Genomic DNA, 20080 nt, shown 5'->3' with positions numbered 1-20080 from the left:
AGGGCTCTGATCCACATACTCTCTGGGATCCATCTTCCAGTGTTGCCCTGGGCAAGCAACAGAGGCAGAGGAAGTGTGTAGGGATTAGTTGGAAGGATAGGAAGTAGAAAAGAGAGGTGTCAGGAAAGCTAGAGCAAGATACAGAAAAACTGCCCAACTGCCCAATTTTCTCAGCTCCTGGTGATGGCAGCTAAAAACAGTGCTAGCCAAGGGGCTGTGTGGAATTCAAAGAACAAACCGGAGTGCCGGGAGTTTCATGACCTTCCCTGGTCTTTCATAGTTTTCCTAAGGACTTTCCTTCTCTGTTGGCTTCTTGGCCGCACACTAGCTGTCTGATTGCTCTGTAGAGAGAGCAGCAGTGCGTGGAAGGGAGGGCTGCAGAGAAGACCAGGAGCCTCAAGGTCACCACCTGGAATTATCAGTAGGATTCAAAGGGACTCTGGAGCTTTAAGGAACGGAGAGTCATATAGTTGGGAAAAAGGAATGTTCAACTAAGATTGCTAAATTAGATATACAACTGGTTAACTTTCCATAGAAGAATAAAAGAATACCACCGTTGCAGTTAACTTTTCTACCAGTCTAGAAAGTTATAACAGTGTATTAGTTCTGCAGTTTACCCCTAAGGTTACCAGCCTATTAATTGTCCAAGCCTCTATAAGTTATAAGTTGTTAATCAAATGTATTGTAATATTCTCCCTGAGTGGCAGATTAAGGTCAACCAGGCGATGAAGAAAAATTATCCACACTTGGCAATAAGGCAATAAAGCAAAGGGTTACATGTCCCAATTACATGTTAACTTACAGATTTTTGTCCAGTAGAGATGCATATGATTTGTTTGGTAGGAAAGATAATGCCAAAGATTGTGGGTTTATTGCCTTATTAACAAGTTTGGGCTCTAATTTAGGAAACTTATTTCAGCCAGCATGCCTTTCCTGGCCAACTTTATAAACCTCTCTTCCTTGAATTCTATGTTGGTGGATCACACACACTGCAATTAACAAGGAAATTCATTCATTTATTCAGAGAACATCAGTGACAACTATACGAAAACAAACGTTGGAAAAGAGAACCAGGAAGCTTCTAGCTCACCCCCAAGAATTGTGTCAGATATGGTGTACAAGTCTTGGGTTTGAGGATGCTAGGAATCTGAATTCAGAGCTACTTTTTCCTGATGCATTTTATTCTGAGGACCAAACACATGAAAATGAAACAGTGAATTAAAATCCCATTCTCTGCGTTTTCTTTTCCTACTATGTGTGCAAAGACATAAGGAATCATTATAAATCATATTTAATAGTATGAGCACTGTTGATTGAATAGATGTGCTCATATTTTGATGTTGTAGAAATATGTTCATAAAATGAGAGCGTTTTGATTAGCTGTTCATGCCTATTTAATACTGAAGTCTTGAATTCATATGGTGTTTCCCACCCATTCTCTTCCACCTCTTTATCTTTTATGGAGCACAGAATGCTAAGTGCTCCTCTCCTGGGTAATAATATTGTTATCATTTGGTCAAAAATCTTGAAAAGCTCAGAAGTCCTGCTTTCTAATTACCTTCAAAAAGAAAAAAAAAAGGAGTCAGACAACCACTGGCAAAGTCAAGTTTTAGATTTTGATGGAAGTCTTCCAGCAAATTGTCCTGATTCAGTCAGTTTAAGATTCCCAGAGACAAACAAGCCTGTATTCCAACAGATTTATTGACTAATTACGACAAGGGAGAGGAACATACACTGGAGAACCATGGACATTGCACCAAATGAAGACATAGATAGAGTTATTATACAGTTTGGGAAAGGGTGGAGTTGAAGTATAATTTATAGGATGCAGTGATTTGATAGGTTCAAACCAAGCCGGAGTTGTGTGACGATCAGGTCTGGATTATGAAGTGGACCCAGGGTCCTATTGCTAGAAAACCACAAAGTTATGAAAACGTGGAATGTTGTCTTTGGAAATCCCAGATTGGAAGCTGTGCCCCCTGGATTGGAAATCAAGATTCCATCTCTTTACCAAAAGAACTTAGGCCCTCCAAGCAAGGGTGAGATGTTTTATCCTTGCCAATATCATTGCAAGCAGCAAGTTTCCGATAGTGTGTGGATTTTGGCAACAAAGTTCCTCAGTGAGTGAGGAAGCACTAGTCATTCAAAGAAGGGTTGTTAGGACATTTTACAGCTGTGGCAAGTTCTTAGGAGAATGTTTCCCATTAAACTTGCAGCTGGCTTTCTCTGTTTCTGTTATTCCAGCCTCATGAATGGCAGGGCAGATTTTTGCTATCTCAGACGGAGCTAATTTCTCCTTTCTCAATGCCATTGAGTATGTAGTGGTTTATCAAAGGACTTTGCAAAAAGAATCTTATTTTAACTTCACCACAATCATGAGGTGTAAGGCAAAACAAATGTCAATAGCCCTGTTTTAATACCTGAGGAAACCAAAGTACACACGTTTAAGGTTCTCCGCTCCTTCTTCTCTTCCATAATGCCAAATAGCGAATTAAAAGAACAACTAGAATTACCATCCTTGATTTCTAGAACTCAATCCCATAGCTCTTTCTTTTCTTTAGAAAGGTAGAGAGAAATGATAATCAACATGTCTCAATCCTGACTGTGAATTGTGTGAAATGTCAAGATTTAGCACTTTTCAATGTACAAATTACTGTTTTCCTCTCATGTCTTATAGACCCCATGGATATTGGAACCACTTTTACTCTGTGCATACATGTTAGAAGAGAGGTATGTGCAAATCAGACTTCTTGGTATGCAAATGAATCTTTAACAACATTTCTACAAAACATTAAATCCAGTTGTTTGATGGATGATTCAAAAGTAGGATAATAAATTTAAAGAGTCCAGACTCATCTTTTTTATTAAAGAGGGCTATCTGTTATATGAGATAGAACCTGAACATTCATAATTGCTAAAAGAGAAGTTTCTTTTTTTCTTTTTTCTTTTTTTTTTTTTTTTAAGTAGGCTCCACACCCAGCAGGAAAGCCCAGCTTGGGGCTTGAACTCACAATCCTGAGACCCTGAGATCCAGACCTGAGCTGAGATCAAGAGTCAGACATTTAACAGACTGAGCCACCCAGGTGCCCCAAGAGAAGTTGTTTCTTGCTTGCACGAATGATCTCTGTGGTCTTCCAGGACATGACTAGAAGGAGGGGTATGGGGAGATTGGGTGTGGATCAGTGTCCATTCCGGTTTACAGAGGACAGGCAAAAGTGAGGTCATCAAAAAGACCAGTACTCCCACAGAATGTTCTTACTGATTTTATAAAGGGAATGTCCTCTGGGCTCATCTGGATGACAAGCCATATGGCATGTCTTCAAGCATGTCTTCATGTGATATACCCATGTGAACATTCCTACCTCTCTGAGTCTTCTGACCCCTTCTTTGGTACTATGCCAAGGCTTTTGGGGCATCTCCACCTCATTTGCTAAATGCCATCCTTTTGTCCAAGCTTCAGGGAGCCAGTTCGGTCATAGACAGGACCAGCCCCAGATGCCCTTGCCAGTGCCTTCTACACCCTGATCAGAGGAGAGGACTTCCATATCAATGGAGTCTCCATTCTCCAGTCTTATATTCTACCCTTCCAGGTCCTACATCCCAAAAACCCACTCCTATAAGTGTTTCTCTCTTGTTTCCAATATACATTAGCCAGTTCTTGCTAGGCTATTCTTATAGGCAATACACAACCCTTGAGTTTTAATGGCTTCGACAACAAAGTCTACTTTTGCTTACTCAAGTCACAGTGGATCTGGGAGCCCTCCTGGGGTGGTAGTGAATACACGTACCAGGCAGGGTCAATCTCTAGGCTCTGTTGTCTCAAAACAAGGCCTCTGTAATCAACGTGGCAGGAGAGATTACACAGAATTCTCACTGCCCTTCTGCGAATCAGCTTGCAAATGACATACACCACTTCTGACTATAGTTTATTGGTCAGTGTCTCAGTCATTTAGCCACACTTAATGCGAGTGGCTGGAAAAGTTAGGAGGATGTATGTGATATTTGGAGAACACTACTGTTTCTGCCATAAATAAAAACAGTAGGCTGAAAAGAACCCATTCTAGATAATAGCAAAAGAATAAAGCCACATTGCTGATTCCCCTTCATTCAACAAAGCAAACAAAAAGGAGTTAACATTTAAAAGGTAAATCTAAATGAAAAATATAACTCTATCAGGAGGTAAAGGATTAAAAATAGATGACACAATAGGAGAGATCTCCAAGAATAAAATACTTTGCTTGGTCAGTGATGAGAATTTTCTTTCTTTCTTTTTTTTTCAGAGCATCATTACCTCAGGACATAGACAAAGGTCTCTTTGGGAAGGTCTAAGAACCATATCAATTTTGGTTTTTATGGCTTCTGTTTGAGTATCCAGCAACTAGCTAAGTAGACAACTAGAATTGCTTCCCTTTCCTTGAATTAACATTTCGAATACAGAATCCCTACTATGTGTAGCCACCATGATACATTCATGCATCTCTGACATGATTTTAAACACTTTACATAGGTTAATTTAATCTTCAAAATTACCCATTCCAACAACAAAATTTTATTATTGAATGACAAAGAGGTGTGTTGAAGACTTACCTTTGGAACCAGCTGGAGGCAATGATTCGTGAGGTCGAGGTATTTCCCTGAAGGGTGTAGCGCATGCTCTGAACCAGCTACCAATATGTTGAACTCTTTGTCAGGTACGCTAGCCAGAATATATTGGATCTGGGAAACCGTCAGGCAAGGCTGACTGATTTGGCTGGTAAAGAAATAATGTGCCCTTTTTAGATCAGACAGTTTATTACTCACATAAACAGCAAAAGCAGGAAGAGCAAAGGTGCCAGCTCCCCATGTCCTTTGTCCCATGGGGTGCCACCAAACGAGAGGGGACGTGGATGGCATTTGATGCAGCATGTGATGCAGCACACATTCATGCTGAAATGGAGCAGTTCCATAGCCTGCAGCTACCACCCAGAGAAAGAGGCAGAAGGCCTCACACCTCATCGGAACTTGCAATGTGAGGAGAGAGTGTGTCTTGATAAACCGTGGAAGATAAGGTTGTGACTGGGACAAGGTCTTGTCATAGTGCTTCACAAGTGTCCCATGCTCTGTGTTCTGGAAAGATTACAGGGCAGTCTGCCAAGACTTAGATCAAATCAGCTGCAGTTAAGTCTTGCCTATGTGGTCTATGTGGAGACTTGCAAGGTCACCAGGGCGCCACAGCAGAACCATTTGCTAACAGAACCAAGAATTGTCGGAGATTTTAGTGCCCAAGTGAAGAATACTTCCATCTGCTGAACCAGTTATGATTCTGTGAGTTGAAAACTGGCTATGCTCTGCATCCATTACAAGCTTCCTGATGCCACTGGGTATGAGGCCAAAAAGGATACTATCCAGTATTCAGGAAGGTAATCAGTGACCATGATATATAAATAACAATAGTTTTCTATAAGAGCCAATAATTGGTAATAAAATATATCGTGGAGAAAGTTCACATTCACAATAGCAAGAAAAAATATTAACTGCCGGAGCATTAAAAAAAAGAAAAGAAAAGAAAGAAACGGCTAAGTCCTGTGTGGAGAGGGGAAAAGAGGAGAAAACTTTAAGGATCTAATAAAAGATTAAAATAAATGGAAGCACATAATACAATCCCTTATAGAAAGACCCGATATTTTCTACTGTAAATTTCATCCAAATTATTCAATAAGAGAACTTGACAAGATAATTTTATATTTTATTTAGAAAAATAAATGAACTAAAATGGCAACAAAAAAAAATTGGAAAAAGTTGTTTGCACAGCCACAGGCAGAATTGTCAGTTGGAGGGACCACAGACTCATCACGTAGCTGCTGAAGGCTCTGTTGGGGTGAGAGGGAGAGCTACTTCATGAAAGAATGCGCTCCAACTGAGAACTATTCTCCCTTGTTTTCCTGAATTGCAAAAGTGTTTCTGAAACTATTCTCAAATATGGCCTGTAGCTGAAGTCCAAGCTTGATGAATTTCTGGTTGTCCTGAAAAAGCAAAGAGAAAAATGAGAATGACCATAGCAACTGAGCTTAGGCTCTCCATGTTTCATGTAATCCAGAGCTTCATTTTAAACTATCCCAAATGTTAAGTGAGAATTAATACAGTCAAGAGTCTTATGGTCCCTGATAGCTTGATAATTTCTCTTTACCTGGAAGACAGAGATGTAAAAATAGTACTGTATTATAGTCTAATTCATCAGAAATTTATTGTTAATTTTTTAAAAATACCAGTTGCTTGATTTTCAAACACAGCACTTATGACTTGCAAGACTACAATGGTAGGGAACCAGTGGAGATAGGAAGATGTTCAGGTGTGAGAGGGAAGCTCCCTGTCCCAACATTCCTGAGGTCCTGGACGCCAGATGGCGGGTGCGCAGCAGCGCCAGCAAACTGCGCACGCGCGTACTCTACGCCCGCGCGTCCAGTCTCTCAGCTGGCGCCTCTGGCTGAGTAAGGGTAGGAACCGGGGGCAAAGGCGGAGACTTCTGGGACACACACAGAGCTACCCAGGTCCGGGGGAAAAAAATGCGTTTCCATTTCTCGTGGAAGGAAATAGGTCTGCAGTCCACTGCTTTCTGTGGGTGAACACTGGGTATCTAGAAGTGGGCAAACCCTGAGGTCCTCAGGTAATGTCTGCAAAGAGACCTGGTTTGTTACTATTTCCCCACCTTAGACCACAGGGCTTTTAGAATACCTCCAGAATTTGCACTTGGGTAGGCTTGCCACAAGATGAGGGCAACTGTAACATTTACCTGATATAAGAGGATGAACGGCAAAGTGGCTTCATGGAAAGAAAGAGGGATGCAGAGGGAACCACTCACCTTGTAAAAAGCCCTGTGGTTCTGAAAGATGAGGCACATGTCCTGCACAAACCCCTCCACTTGGAGGTACAGTTTCCTATTCAGCTTTTTCTTGATTTTGTTTAACCACATGTGTCGCTTTAGGCCATGAGACGCGTCGTTACTCTGTTGACAAAGTGCGGAAGGGCAGACTGTGAGCACTGTTCCAAGTCTACCCATTGTTACAGACCGAGCGCTTGTGTCCCCCCCAAATTCCTATGTTGCAATCCTAACCCCCAATGTGATGGTATTAGGAGGTCGGGCCTTTGGGAGATAATTAGATTGTGAGCATGAGCCTCATGAATGGGGTTAGTGCCCTTATAAAAACAACCCCAGAGAGATCTCTTCTTCTCTTTCCACCATGTGAGGACACAAGAAGAAGTTGGCAGCCTGTAGGATCCCACTAGCACCCTGAGCTCAGGCTTTCAGCCTCCAGAGCTGGGAGAAATATCTGCTGTTTGAGCCGCCCTGTCCACAGTACTTTGTGGTAGCAGCTTAAGTGGCCAAGGACTGAGTAAGCTGACTCAGATATCCATCAACGAGATGAAGATACTGACAAGTGACCCCATTGGACCCATATCACAAATTTGACAATGCAAGTTTTGGCTTTGTTGCCATTACTTACATAATGTGGTCTTGAGGCAAAAAAGAGGCTTTTTGAACAGCAGCAGACCTTCAAGAGGACAAATTCACATTTCTGCAAAAGACAGATGAGATTTTAAGTGAAAAGCAGCTTGGAGAGAATGAAGTGTACATGTGCTCAGACAGAATGCACAGCTCCCAAACCTGTGGCCTATGAAACAAACACGGAATGGGAATTTTCTTTGGAATACAGATTTTAGTGTTAGGTCATGTGATCAAAGCACAGCAGGGGACAGCAGTTCGCCCGTGGGCACCATCCCTCCAGCCCCTGCAAGACTGTGCTTCTTCTCTCAAGTCAACAGAAAGGAGGAGACTTCAGGTTTATATTTCAACTCACCAACTGTTCCTCAGGCACCATCCGCCTCTTTAGGACCTCAGGTACTTGGTGACATCGTTGGCTTTGTGGGTACCTTTGCTGAAGAGCCTTTATCCTGCAGAAGATGCAACTCCATGGGTCCCTGAGAGGTTGGGCATAAGGTCAGCAAAGGTAGGTTCTCCGTGATTCAGTCACTGTTTCTACAGCTGCTAAAGTCCTCTGTTCAGGAATGACTGATGGTTTCCACATTGTATCCAGCTTCTCTCTTGGACACTTCTCTGCGCTAGAGTCCCATTTGGGTACAATTGCCAGACACCCCTCCCATTAACAGTGGTAGCAGGATTGACAGTTTGTTGAGTGAGCTGCCATGGTGGGTGATGGTCTTTCATTCATCTCAAAACTTAGAGTTCTTCTCTGAGCCACTGTGGACTCAGTAATGAGCCCTGCCTGTTAACATTTCCAATTGGTACCTTCAAGCACTGGAGTCTTGGGCCTCAGTGAGCCATCAGACCATAGTAAAAGGAAACCACCTCTTGTTTCTCAACTTTGCTGAGTAAGTACAGAGTTACAGACATCGTCTCCTCTGGCACTGCCATTACCTGGGCCTAGAATCTATGCTGCAGAAATTTCTTGGAAAGGAAAAATCTATGAACAGAGTAGTGTCAGACATCTGCCATTTGCCTTGAGATTCATTCTCCATTCTTCTCTGTGCTGAAGGGCTCTCGATAATCAAGTGGATACAGTGATCCTTCCTAGATATGTCACTTGCCTTTTTCCTTGGCTACTCCAGTGCTTGCCCGAGGGGCCCATTCCCGAGTACCCGTGGTGCGAGGATGGGGACTATACATGGGCTCAGCAATAGAGCAGGCCTGTCTTCTGCCTCTGCAGCTTGCCCAACTGCAGAGCTTTATGCAGAATCCCCAAGATGACACTATTCCCTGGGAACTACCTGGGAGCAGGTGGATTACACTAGACTCTCCCATTACCAAGGGGCAATGCTCTGTCTTCATAGGAATGGACACAATACCGATGGAAATCATCCATCCTCCCTGGTCACAGCAATTCTGCCTGCACTATCACTTACAGAATGCCTTACCAATCTCCATGTTATCCCTCATACCATCATCTCTGACCAAAGATATCTTTTAAGGCAAAGGAAATGTAGCATCAATGCCCATCAAAGGCTCATCACAGTCCCCAATTTGTCAACTTTTTGATGTTCCCATAGCAGGTGGTATATGCTTTAAACCAGCACCTAATGTATGGTGTAATCACCGCAACAAAGTACCTGGGTCTGGGAACCAAGTGGGGGATATGGGGGTGACATCTCTTTCTAGTACAGCTAACAACAACTTGGAGAGTTTTTGCTTCCCATTAATCTGTTGCTGCTTGAACCATTAAACAACTCTGGATCATATTTCTGGATCCTGATACTTTAAGACTCTGCTCCCTTTGCATCAAGATACATACAACCAGAGACAAATTCTGCAGGCTGAGTGTGCATGGTTGGAGGAGCTGTGCCACAGGAAGGAACGGCAAAAGGGGACCAGGCTCACTAACCTGTTAGCATCTATAGGGTGGATGTGGCATTTCTCATGAAAGGACTTCGGACAAGTATCACAGCAGAACAGCTTTCCAGGTCCACGGCACACCTCACATATATTTGAGTTTCCCGGCTAGAAGGGGAGATAATGCAGACATCACTGGAATCAGTGAGACCCCAGAAGGTCGACACATTGGGACTCTAGAACGCATGACCTTTGCTTGTACCCAGGTGACACTTATAAATTTCTCTCCTCAAAATATTGAGTGAAGATTTTGGAAGAAGACATTCTGGTCTGCGGCAAAGTTTGGGAAGAAGTGGCTATTAGACCACTGAAGTTTTTTTTATGAAGATAGAGATTCTGACACAGACTAGCAACAACCACAAAAAGGATGAATTAAAGATAATCTGAGAAATTTGTTATTTTGCTGGCAAAACTTGGCTCAGGAATATAATACAGTGTTTTATCTAGTTATCTACATTGCATCATCTACATTGACTCACTGAAGAGTGATTTACCGAGAATTTAATATAAGAGATTACACTTCTGACATATCACTGCATCCTATTTTCTTGGCCATAAGTTCCCCATGATTTGAAGGGCCTGGGGAGGAGCTCCCGCACTATGGGCTCCGTGCCTGGAGGGCCCTTGGGCCTGTGACAGTACCTCTGGGTTGGAAAGACGTAGACACAGATGATTAGGTGGATGCCAGGGAGGACAGAGCTCTTTGGCTCTGGGAGCCTGGGGGGAGATGTCCCATGGTTTAGCTCAGCATGTAAGGTGTGGAGGTGCCATCCCCAAATGACCAGGGATTGTGGTAACAGTGACCACCACCACTGAAGGCCTAGGCCATACCCTCATTTTCTGAGGGCATTCAAGGCCTGGTGTTTTTGTATATAAGGAAGGTGGAGGGACCCACAAAATTGGATGATGCTTGATTTTTCACCAATCGCAATATGTGGGACCTTTAGCCAGATTTAATTTCCTTTAGTGAAGTTAAACATTTGATAATGTTTGTATCTAAGTGATTGTGGAGTAACAAACACATGTTAAAAACAACAGAATTAATAGACCAAAATAAATCTTGGTCAAGGAATGAGCCCGTTGATGGGTAAAAGAAATCACATTTTTTTCCTGTTGTGTGTGATAATCTATGTGGCAATAACATGTCCATACATACTACAATTTCTATGTAAGAAGGTTGTGTGCCTGGGCTGGAGAAATGCCCAAAAGGATGAGGCACCTGGCCCCTCTCCTAGGACCACCTGAGCAGCAAGAGAGCCAACTGAGGAAGACTATGTGATGGGGAAACATTTCATCCAATGGGTGGCAGCTCTACACCTAAATGAAAATATCCTGTTTATACCATGGGTTGGAAGAAGGATTTACATCCTCTTGTGACAATCTAGGTACGAAATAATGCACAGATTTGGGGGCTGGCCCACCCAGCGATGGGTGGTCGGGACTCTTGGTGGCAATGAGGAAGTGGGGAGGTGACAGGGAGCACCATTCCATCTCTTCCTTCTAGAAACACTCTTTATGCTTTGTTCCGTGATATTCTACTCTCTTGGATTTTTTTCTAAACCTCTGCTGCTTTTTTTTTTTTTTTTCAGATATCCAATTCATCACCAGTCCTGCCGAACCCATTTTCCAAACCTCCCATCTCCTTCTCAGTGCTTCTGTGAGGCCTACAGCCACAAGGATGCAGATGCCTTACTTATTAGCCAAAGCACAGCAGCCTGCTTTTTAGGTTCTAAATCGTAGCAGTCAGAATGTCATGCCTGCACCCAGTGAGCTGATGTGAATTGGGACATATCTCAATTTGTAAATTCTTTTCATCTATAAATTCAATGTAAGAAGAAGGGCCGCAAGAGTCACACGTAAGAGGAAATTCTAGGCTCCTGTATCTTGCCCATGCACTCCCTTTATTGAAAGGGAAAACTTAAGGAATGGCCTGGAAGGGACATCCCTGGACACATCCCCACCTGGGCCTGGCATGGGCCGTGTAAATATTTTTCTTTTTTTGTCATAACAGATGACACTCATAGATGCTGACCATTGCTGGGTGGAGGTTTCTAGACTATCATCTTATAAAAAGTGCACTGTAAGCAGGCCCTGAGAGAGAAGGAATAAACATGACAATCCCGTGTTGGAAGGTCCATAGTCTAGGAGCCCACAAACTCAACATATATCTCTTTAATCTTTTTAGCAAGAAATTTGTCCTTTTGCTTGGCAGTGGTTCTCAACCTGCTATACGGTAGAATCACCTAGGGACCTTTAAAAAATTCTGATGCCCAAGGTCCCATACTCAGAGATTCAATTAATTGCACATGATTTTGGTTGTTTGCTTCACCAGGGTGGGGGGGGGGGGGACATAGGCAGTATGTTTTAAACATTCCCCAGATGGTTTTAAGGTGCAGTCCTTAGTGGATTCTCTGGATTCTAAAGCAGTGGTTTTGGGGTGAGCAGGAGCAGCATCCACTGAATCTTGTTGGAAGAGTAAATTCTCAGACCCCATCCCTCACTGCCTGAATCAGAAGGCCAGGAGATTCAGATGAATACTACACTGTGGCCCACAGCTTTGGCTGTGGTGCATTGAAACCACCAGAGGAGCTTTGGAAAATCTTGACCCTCAGGCAGCACCTTAGAACACTAACATCCGAACCTCTGTGGGTGGGACCTCCAGCTGATTGCCGTGTGCAGCCAAGGTTGGAGGCCCAAGGTCTAGCAGGATTTCTCCCAGCAAAGTCTGGGAGCTGGGAGTAGAGTCATTATCAGCCTACGAAATCTGTCACAGAAAGTTTATGAAAAGGAGTGAGGACATTCTTGTTAGAAGAGTTGCCTTTTTATCTTCACAGAGGGCTTGGTTGTGAACTGTGAGAAATAACCCTCCATGTCCATTCCGGTTATCAGAAAAGTTGTGCAGACCCCAGAGATGAGAGCTACTCCACTGCTCAAGGGTCCCACCTCCAGCAGAGGAATCGAAGTCGTGTGGCTGCATCTAGATCATGCTGGGCAATGCATTCGCTAGAAGAACAGAGGGCATGGCAACCCTTTTCTACCCTTCTCCATAAGCATCTCTTATCAGTACAGCTGCCCATCATTCAACAGTGAGAGCCCCCCCTGGAGTTGTGCAAAAAGGTGATTCAGCCCAAAATGTCCATCTTGTTGCAAAGAAAGCAATCAAAGTGTGATTTGGCTTAGAGGGAGGGGCCATCTGTGATGTTGGCAGACTTTAATGCAGGCAGACTTTAACAAGCAGGGCCTGTGGCATCAGAAGGGTCTGCACATAATCAAGCACTAGCCAAGCAGTTTGAGTAAAAATGTCTGTGATTTGCTATATGTTGATAGTTTCCGTCTTAGCCAGCTCAGCCCCCTGCTGGCTCCCTTGAGATGGGCTCCAGGGCCTCCATAAAGGACCCTGCAGATATTTCCCTGCATCACCCACTTGCCCCATGTACATTTCTCTGCAGGACTGGTGACAGAGTCCACCCCTGGACTTGCCAGCTTGGCTCAGCCTGTTCCTTCTCGCGGATGCTTCAACCATCTTAGCTCTGCCTCTGTCTTGGAGTGGATGTTTGTGATCTTCCTTTCCTTCCTTATCACCTTCTTCAGAATGCTGCTATTCTCTCAAATGTGTTCCTTACCCGTCATGTGCAGGCCAGCCTCGGCTATTTCCACTTTAAGTCTTGGCTCTAGAGACCCCAGTGGTCTAGCGCTCCGCCTCCCATACTTACCCTCAAAGGGAAATAAGGAAACAGGAAAGTTTCCCTGAACAAATGGAAAGGGAGCTTTCATGCAGAAACACCAATTCCAAAATCATCTCGCTGGTGTGGGTGATACGTCCATCTGTGGTTCTCTGCTCATCACACACAGTGACACACTCCAACTGAGTGTGAGCACACTTCAGAGAAACGCAGCAATGATACAGGTCATGTATGGAGGGACAAGGCCTGGATTATTCTGGGGTCACAGTTGGGGGAGTTAGTACTTACGTAAGGGTCAAAAAAGTCATTGCTGCTAGGCTCTGGTCTTGACTGCTGAAAAGAGAGAAAGATTGAGTGACTATATTGAATATGATTTTTCATTAGCCATGCATTTGAGCAGATTTCTTTATGTAAAGGATTCATGCCACAGCCTTCCCTTTGCTTTATATCTGCATTTATGGGTCTATATATCTAATTGGAGAATAAAAAAGCATGACATTTTATGTCACTGACAGTTTGGCTCAATGCAAGCTCCATTCTCTGGCTGTCCGACTCAAGGCAGCCCTTTGTGAAGCCACACAGGGAGCCTGATCCTGGATTCCACAAATAGAGTTGGAGCTGCAGTGAGGGAATCAGGCTGAGGACTGAATATCCACGACCCCCAGCGACCGCAGCACCCAGAGTCCTGGACACCATGCAAGTGTCCCCGAGAACCCCACTGCCTTCTGCAGCTCGCCTAGGGCCTAACCTGAAAACAAAATGGATCTAAGGTCCCCAGTCCTGGCCCTCTTCTTCCTGAAGCTAAGCACCTCTCCACTTTCTTCTGAATCCCAAAAGCATGCACTGACCTTGGATATCTGTGGAATGACTTGGCCTCCTTCAGTCTGGAACAAAGGCTGACTCAGCTTCTACCTCCCACCCAGGCATTGAGGCCACAGATAAGCCACTCAGTGTGATCAAAAGCACGATGACCTGGGAGACAGCCATGCCACTGTCTGCCTCTCAGAGCGGCCTAGAACGCCCCATCCCTCCCCAATAGTTAGCGTCCCATGTTCGACAACGAAATTGAAACAGTTCCTTGGGTCTGTCGCTTTGGCCTCCTGTGCACAGCCACTGGCCAAGCATATGCTTAGTGCTTAGTGTTTGCTCCACAGGTGTTTGTTGAATGGCTAGAGAAGTGAGCAAACAAATGAACACAGCTGTCACTCAGGAGATGAGGTTTCTTAGCAGCCAGTAAATGATTAGCGTGGAGTTTTCTATCTTACTCTCTTGGAACACCTCAGCTATCACTATTGGGTTTAACAGGAATCTTATGAGCAGAGAAACTGCCAATAGCACCACCTGTCATTTGATGGCACCAGGGACAGAAGCCTAGGGGGCTGGGGAAGGAAAAGACCTTCTGGAGAGATGCTCTGAGAATGGAGGTAGTCACACCTTAAGAGTTGTAAGCCCTGAGGGAACTGAGAGATGGCATTTGTGATGAAGGGATGGGAGACGGCCAACTCAATTGACTAACCCAGACTGAGTTACCCTTGACTCCCTAGCACTGGGCAGAGATGTTTGCTCTTAATGAACAGAGCAAATAATGTGTCTTTCTCCAGAAAACCCAGTGGAGGCAGGCCCTCGTGACTGAGTCACTAGCATAAAGCAGTGGGGCGGGTAGCCCCAGAAACCAGCTTAGTGAAGGCTGTGACTTTTGGGTGCAGCAGAGATGGACCAAGGCCACCACAATTGGAGGTTAGAGAAATGGAAGCTCTTCCATCTCCTCTGTGTACCACACAGGTTTCTCTTTCACACCTGCTCTCGGAGAGGCCATGGAAGACACCAATTATCCCATCTCCTTCCTTGGAATCCATGCACCATGGAAACCACTGGTCCATGAACTCCACATGCGACTTGGAAGGAAAGAGAATTCACCTCCATAGGTGGAACTGAGGTTTGCAAAGCCCCTCTGGTGAGGCCCGATGCTTTCACGCAGACACCCAGCTCCAAACCCATCTCCCTGGTGTGGCCTCTCCATAAAGCAGAAGATCTTCCAGGTCAGCAGTGTCTCACCCCTGGCACATCAGCCTTCCAGTCTCTCTATTCTCAAAGGTGGTATCTCCATAAAGGAAATGAACGGTCCTTTAAAGAAGGACCCAAGAAGGACTCAGTGTGAATGTGCGTGTGTGCATGTGAAGGAGACGAAAGATACAAAAGAAAGGGAGAGAATGTGATTTGGGTTGTTTGCTTCGCCAGGTGACACACGGCTATTATCCATCCCAAGAGGGTGAGACATTGGCAGAAAGTCATGTGATAATTACCTTTCTTATTCTTCTTCTTGGAGGGTCTGGTAGATATTTATTCTGAAAGAGAAATGAGATGAATGCTATGATGGGTCCTTGTTTCTACTCTGTGAGCTTGGTATTTCCAACCACCCTCCAGATATGTCCCACTGTCAACACAAATTCAAAGTACCTTCATGGAAAATAATGTCCCTCTCCAAATCTGAAACACACGGCTCTCTCTTACCCAGACTCAGCTTTAAGGTAAGCTTTGAAAACTGCATCCTCTCTTGCTTTCCTCCTAGCCTTGCCAGGTTTTCCTTCACAGTGTCTTCTATACCCACTGCTTCCTTTCCATTCCCCAGGGCCCCTCTAGCTTGTGTGTTTATACCTCACATGCTAGAGCTACCCACTGCCACATAATCTGGGGCGTGACAGACAGGGTGCAGGCCCCATCAGTGGCCCTGGGCACACAAAGTTGTCTAGGCCATTGGGGAGACAAGTAAGAAGAGCCTTATAGGATGGGTAAGGATGATAAAGTGTAAACCCTGCTCTCATAGAGTATTTTGGGATCCAGAGACAGGTGACTATGGTAGGCTGAATAATGGCCCCCAGAGATGGTCAGATTCCAACCCCCAGCCTTCTGAATATGTTAACTTAAGTGGTAAAAATGACTCTACAGATGTAATTAAATTAAGGACCTTGCAATGGGGAGATCATTCTGATTATCTCTGTGGGGCCAATGTAATGACAAGCATCCTTTTGCCAGGAAGGCAAGAGGATCAGAGTGAGGAGTAGGAGATGTAATGACAGAACACACTGAAGTGATGCCAGGAGTGATGCCAGGAAGGGTCTCAAGGCAAGGAACGCAGGCAGCTTCCAGAAGCTGAAAAAGGCAAGGAACAAATTCTCCCTGGAAGGCTCCAGGGAGAACCAGTCCTGCTGACACTTTGACTTGAGCCCAGTGAAATTGATTTCAGACTTCTAGCCTCCAGACCTGTTAAGATAATGGATTTGTATGGTTTTAAGCCACCCCAGGTTGTAAAGAGGTGTTAGAGCAGCGACAGGCAACAGGTGTGGTGAGAATGTGCTGTTTGAGCTGGGCCTTGTGGGCTGAGCAGGGGTGGATCAGGCACAGAGGTGGTGAAGGTCATGTGAAGTCTTCATGGCTGCCAGCACTCCACCCTCCAACCCATCCTGCATTCTCTGAGCAGATTAATACTTCTAAAGTGGTGTTTCACCTGTATTAGTCAGTCCCTAACCCATAACCCTCCCACGATCCCCCCATGATTAAAGGAAGGGTCCAGACTCCTTCCTCCAGCCTCCAAAGTCCAAGACCCCCACCTCTCATTTAAATTACTTTCCTGTGACCACATTGCACAGTGGCAATGATTCATGGCCCCATCAGAGCCACAGTTTCCTGTCCAACCTTCAAAAGGATAAGAGTTCATGCATTTAGAGGATTAAGCTGTACTATAAAGCAGCCAAGATGTTTCTGAGTGCAATGTTAGTAACACATGCATTGTGACCTGGACAAGGGCATCGTGAGAGTTTTCTGGACACTGAGAAATTCTGCTAATGCTTGGAGCTGGTGAACAGTGACACTAAACCCTGCATGTAAGCCACTTATCATTGGGATACCTTAATCAGGTCTTTCAGGGGGAATCCACCACATCTCACACTCATCTTCCAGTTCTTGGACCGTGAGTAGTTTCCTTCAACTTCAAATTCCCTGAAGGTAAACCATCTTCCATCCTCACCCTTTATACACTTCTCTGAGGTTCCTGTGAGACCAAAACAAGGAGTTGCCAGGGAGTGTCCCCCACCAACCGGAGAACCGGTGGCCTTCACCATGGACCTGAGCCACCTGTCCTGGGCTCAGAATCTACAGCAGGAAAACTGAGATGGCTCTCAGTAGCCCCCCAAGCAGCCCAGAAGGCAAGGGCAGGACAGGACTTCCTGTCCTGTGTGCACACGTCTTTGGCTTTTGTTTAACGAGGACAATAATTAGCACCAACGTTTATTTTTAAAAAATATTTCGCTATATTCAAAAGAGGAAAAACTGAATGGCTCCGAAGATGAATGAGCAGGATTCTTTTCCTCCCCTTCTCTGAGAGCCAGGCTGAGTTTCAGAGGGGGCAGATGAAGCCACACGGGGGGCCGTGCAGAAGCTGTCACCACAGCCGCACCTGCCTCCTCTTGTACAACGTTGGTCATCCAGCTGATGGCAATCAATTATTTCTCATATTTTGGGGCCGCCTGTGTGGCTCAGTCAGTTGAGCATCTGACTCTTGATTTCAACTCAGGTCAGGATCTCAGGCTGGTGAGATCGGGCCCCGCACTGGGCTCCGCACTGGGCGTGGAGCCTGCTTGGGATTCTCTCTCTCCCTCTCCCTCTGCCCCTTCCTCCTCTCTCTCTCCCCCCCCTTCTCTCTCTCTCCAAAAAATTATTTCTCATATTTTGGACTCATAACTACTCTATGGGAAAAGTGATTATGGAAATGTCATCAAGTGGGAAAAGTTAAATTATACATCTAAAATATGGTCACGGGGCAAACATTGATACATGTTGGTGCCTAAAGAACTATATTTGGGTGGGGGAATCAATTATGACAGATGAACATTTGTACTGTGCTTTAACAGTTATGATTTGCCAAGTATTTTATATCTGCCATCTCATTTCCCCCCCTCAGAATAACACGGTGAGGCAAGTTTTATTATTATGCCCATTTTGTTCGGGAGGAAGGTCAGGATAAGAGAGACTGGCAATTTGGTCTAGATGGAACAGACACTCATGGTATCACTGGAACTTGAATCCAGGTCCTCTAATTCTAAATCCTGGGCTCCTCCCCATTAGCATAAGGCTATACAGATGTTAAGGGGAATGGGGTTGTGAAGGTTATAGCCAGATTTCCCAAATGTGTACATATTCCACCCTGATATTGAAGTACTTGGTCTCGCATTGGGTGCTGGGTGGGCATCCTGTGGACATTTTCCATGGGGAAAGGAGAGATGTCCTCTTGTGTTTATTAATTGTAAGCGTGGAAATGTCATCTTTCCTCCAGCTTATCTGGGATGCTGTACAGAAAAGAGCTAATGGGTCAGACCAGAGGCTGCTATCTTTAGAAAGGTCTGCTTACAAGGTTGGCTCTTGGCTGGCATTGGGGAACTTGCATTTGGGCAGGGGTCTCACGATTCCCAGACCTTTAAAGAGTGTCTCACTGTCCTAAGCTGTTTACATAAACAATATAAATGGTTTATGCCGAACACCTGCTCTCCTTCTGGGAGTCTGAAATTTTGGCGTGTGCTAGGCAGAGGACACCTACGTGACTAACCCCTGATAAAAACCTGGACTCCAAGGCTGGGGGCTGTCTCTCTGGTAGACGGCATTTCACGTGTGTTGCTACAATTCATTGCTAGAGAATTAAGTGTGTTCTGTGTGACTCTATCGGGAGAAACTCTTGGACACTGGCACCTGGTTTCCTTTGGACTTTGTCCTGTGTGTCTTTTCCTTCCCTGATTTTGCTTTGTACCCTTTTTAATCTAATAAATCATCACCATGAGTTCACTATATGCAGACTCCTGTGAGTCCTCCTAGTGAATCACCAAACCTAGGGATGGTCTTGGGAGACCCCCGACACAGGCGTCTACCCCCTGAATAATATATTATTCACATGGGTATTTTCCAGTTGAAAAGCATAGAAGATCATGAAATCCACCTTGTTTCATTTTCTCCTTATATAAAATCCCCTTTGCCTCTCCACAGGTCACGGGAAGTTCCGGAAGGCAAAAATTCATACGTGTATCTCTGGGAATTCTTGGACCTGCAAAGAAGCATTATTTTTTCATTCCATCTTTCTCTACAACTATGCACTGTTTTGACCTCATCCATCTTGAGATCTTTCTTTTATCATTTAAAATGTATGGGAGGGCTTTTCCCCATGAACTCATTACCCTTCTAGGTCTTTCTTCTGTGGCAGATTAGGAGCACAAAGATAATGTCATTCTGCAAAACCCTACATTAAAAGCTTTGTGTGGAGGTGCCTGAATCTCCAAGTTTGTTGACCACAACTCCCCATTGTGCAATGATTTCCTCCCGCCATATTATTGCTTTGAAGTTATGTAGCTGGAGATAAAAACCGCAACTTTTAGTTTTGTTTCCCTGCTTGAGGAATCAGCTCAGGAACAGAAAGCAAGATTGCAATGGGGTACCTAGCAGGGGCGGTGTCTCTCTTCTCTCCTTGCTCTCTGCTTTTTTGCACTTCTTCATGTGAGCTTTCTCTGCGGCTAAAAGGGAAACTCAAGGTAGAGTATGCTAGAAATGCAAATTACTCAGGGAGGGGACCTCTGCACATCCTTTGGGTGGGGGTACTGGGATCTGATGCTGCTGAAGCAGGCGTTGCAAGTCTAAAAATGAACTTCAGAAGCAGGAGCATCTTGCTCCTGCCCTTCTGACCAACACTTAGGGCGATTCATTAAAGACAAATGCTGGGGCTTCTCTATGGAATGGGAAGGGTGGGTGGCCGTGGTCCTTCCAGAGTTATTCTGTTAGAGCTGGGGTGGGCCTAGAAGGTCACTCAGTCTAATTCACCTGCCCATTTACAGAGAAGGAAAATGAGGCAAAAAAAAAACAAACAAACAAACCCACAAATGATAATCCAAAGTCACACAACCAAAGGAAGTTTGGGAATTAGGACACGGGTCTTGTATTACCACCGAGGGTCCCCCTTGAAGGGCAACCTATGGCTCTC

The 20080-nt window shown here is 44.7% G+C and overlaps 1 protein-coding gene across 4 annotated transcripts in view; it reads right to left on the bottom strand.

The window, feature by feature from the left end:
- Positions 1 to 5119: 5119 nt before the first annotated feature.
- The window catches only part of SP100 (SP100 nuclear antigen), a 93235-nt gene continuing 78274 nt past the window's right edge, over positions 5120 to 20080 (bottom strand). For 2 of the 4 annotated variants that reach the window (XM_035726595.1, XM_035726596.1), the window contains 9 exons: positions 19049 to 19153; positions 16971 to 17113; positions 15369 to 15410; positions 13354 to 13398; positions 9375 to 9490; positions 7836 to 7956; positions 7482 to 7553; positions 6839 to 6982; positions 5123 to 6002 (listed from right to left, as the gene is read on the bottom strand). In XM_035726595.1, the coding sequence (XP_035582488.1) occupies positions 5904 to 6002; positions 6839 to 6982; positions 7482 to 7553; positions 7836 to 7956; positions 9375 to 9490; positions 13354 to 13398; positions 15369 to 15410; positions 16971 to 17113; positions 19049 to 19153 (887 nt within the window). In that variant the 3' untranslated portion in view covers positions 5123 to 5903. Of the gene's footprint in view, positions 6003 to 6838; positions 6983 to 7481; positions 7554 to 7835; positions 7957 to 9374; positions 9491 to 13353; positions 13399 to 15368; positions 15411 to 16970; positions 17114 to 19048; positions 19154 to 20080 lie in introns of all 4 variants that reach the window. The other 2 variants (XM_035726594.1, XM_035726597.1) reach the window with 2 other exon arrangements.

Source organism: Zalophus californianus, chromosome 3 (genome assembly GCF_009762305.2).
Source record: "Zalophus californianus isolate mZalCal1 chromosome 3, mZalCal1.pri.v2, whole genome shotgun sequence".
Classification (NCBI taxonomy): Eukaryota; Metazoa; Chordata; class Mammalia; order Carnivora; family Otariidae; genus Zalophus; species Zalophus californianus.
The sequence above is the reverse complement of the archived record's forward strand: the minus strand, read 5'-3'. Positions and strand labels throughout refer to the sequence as shown.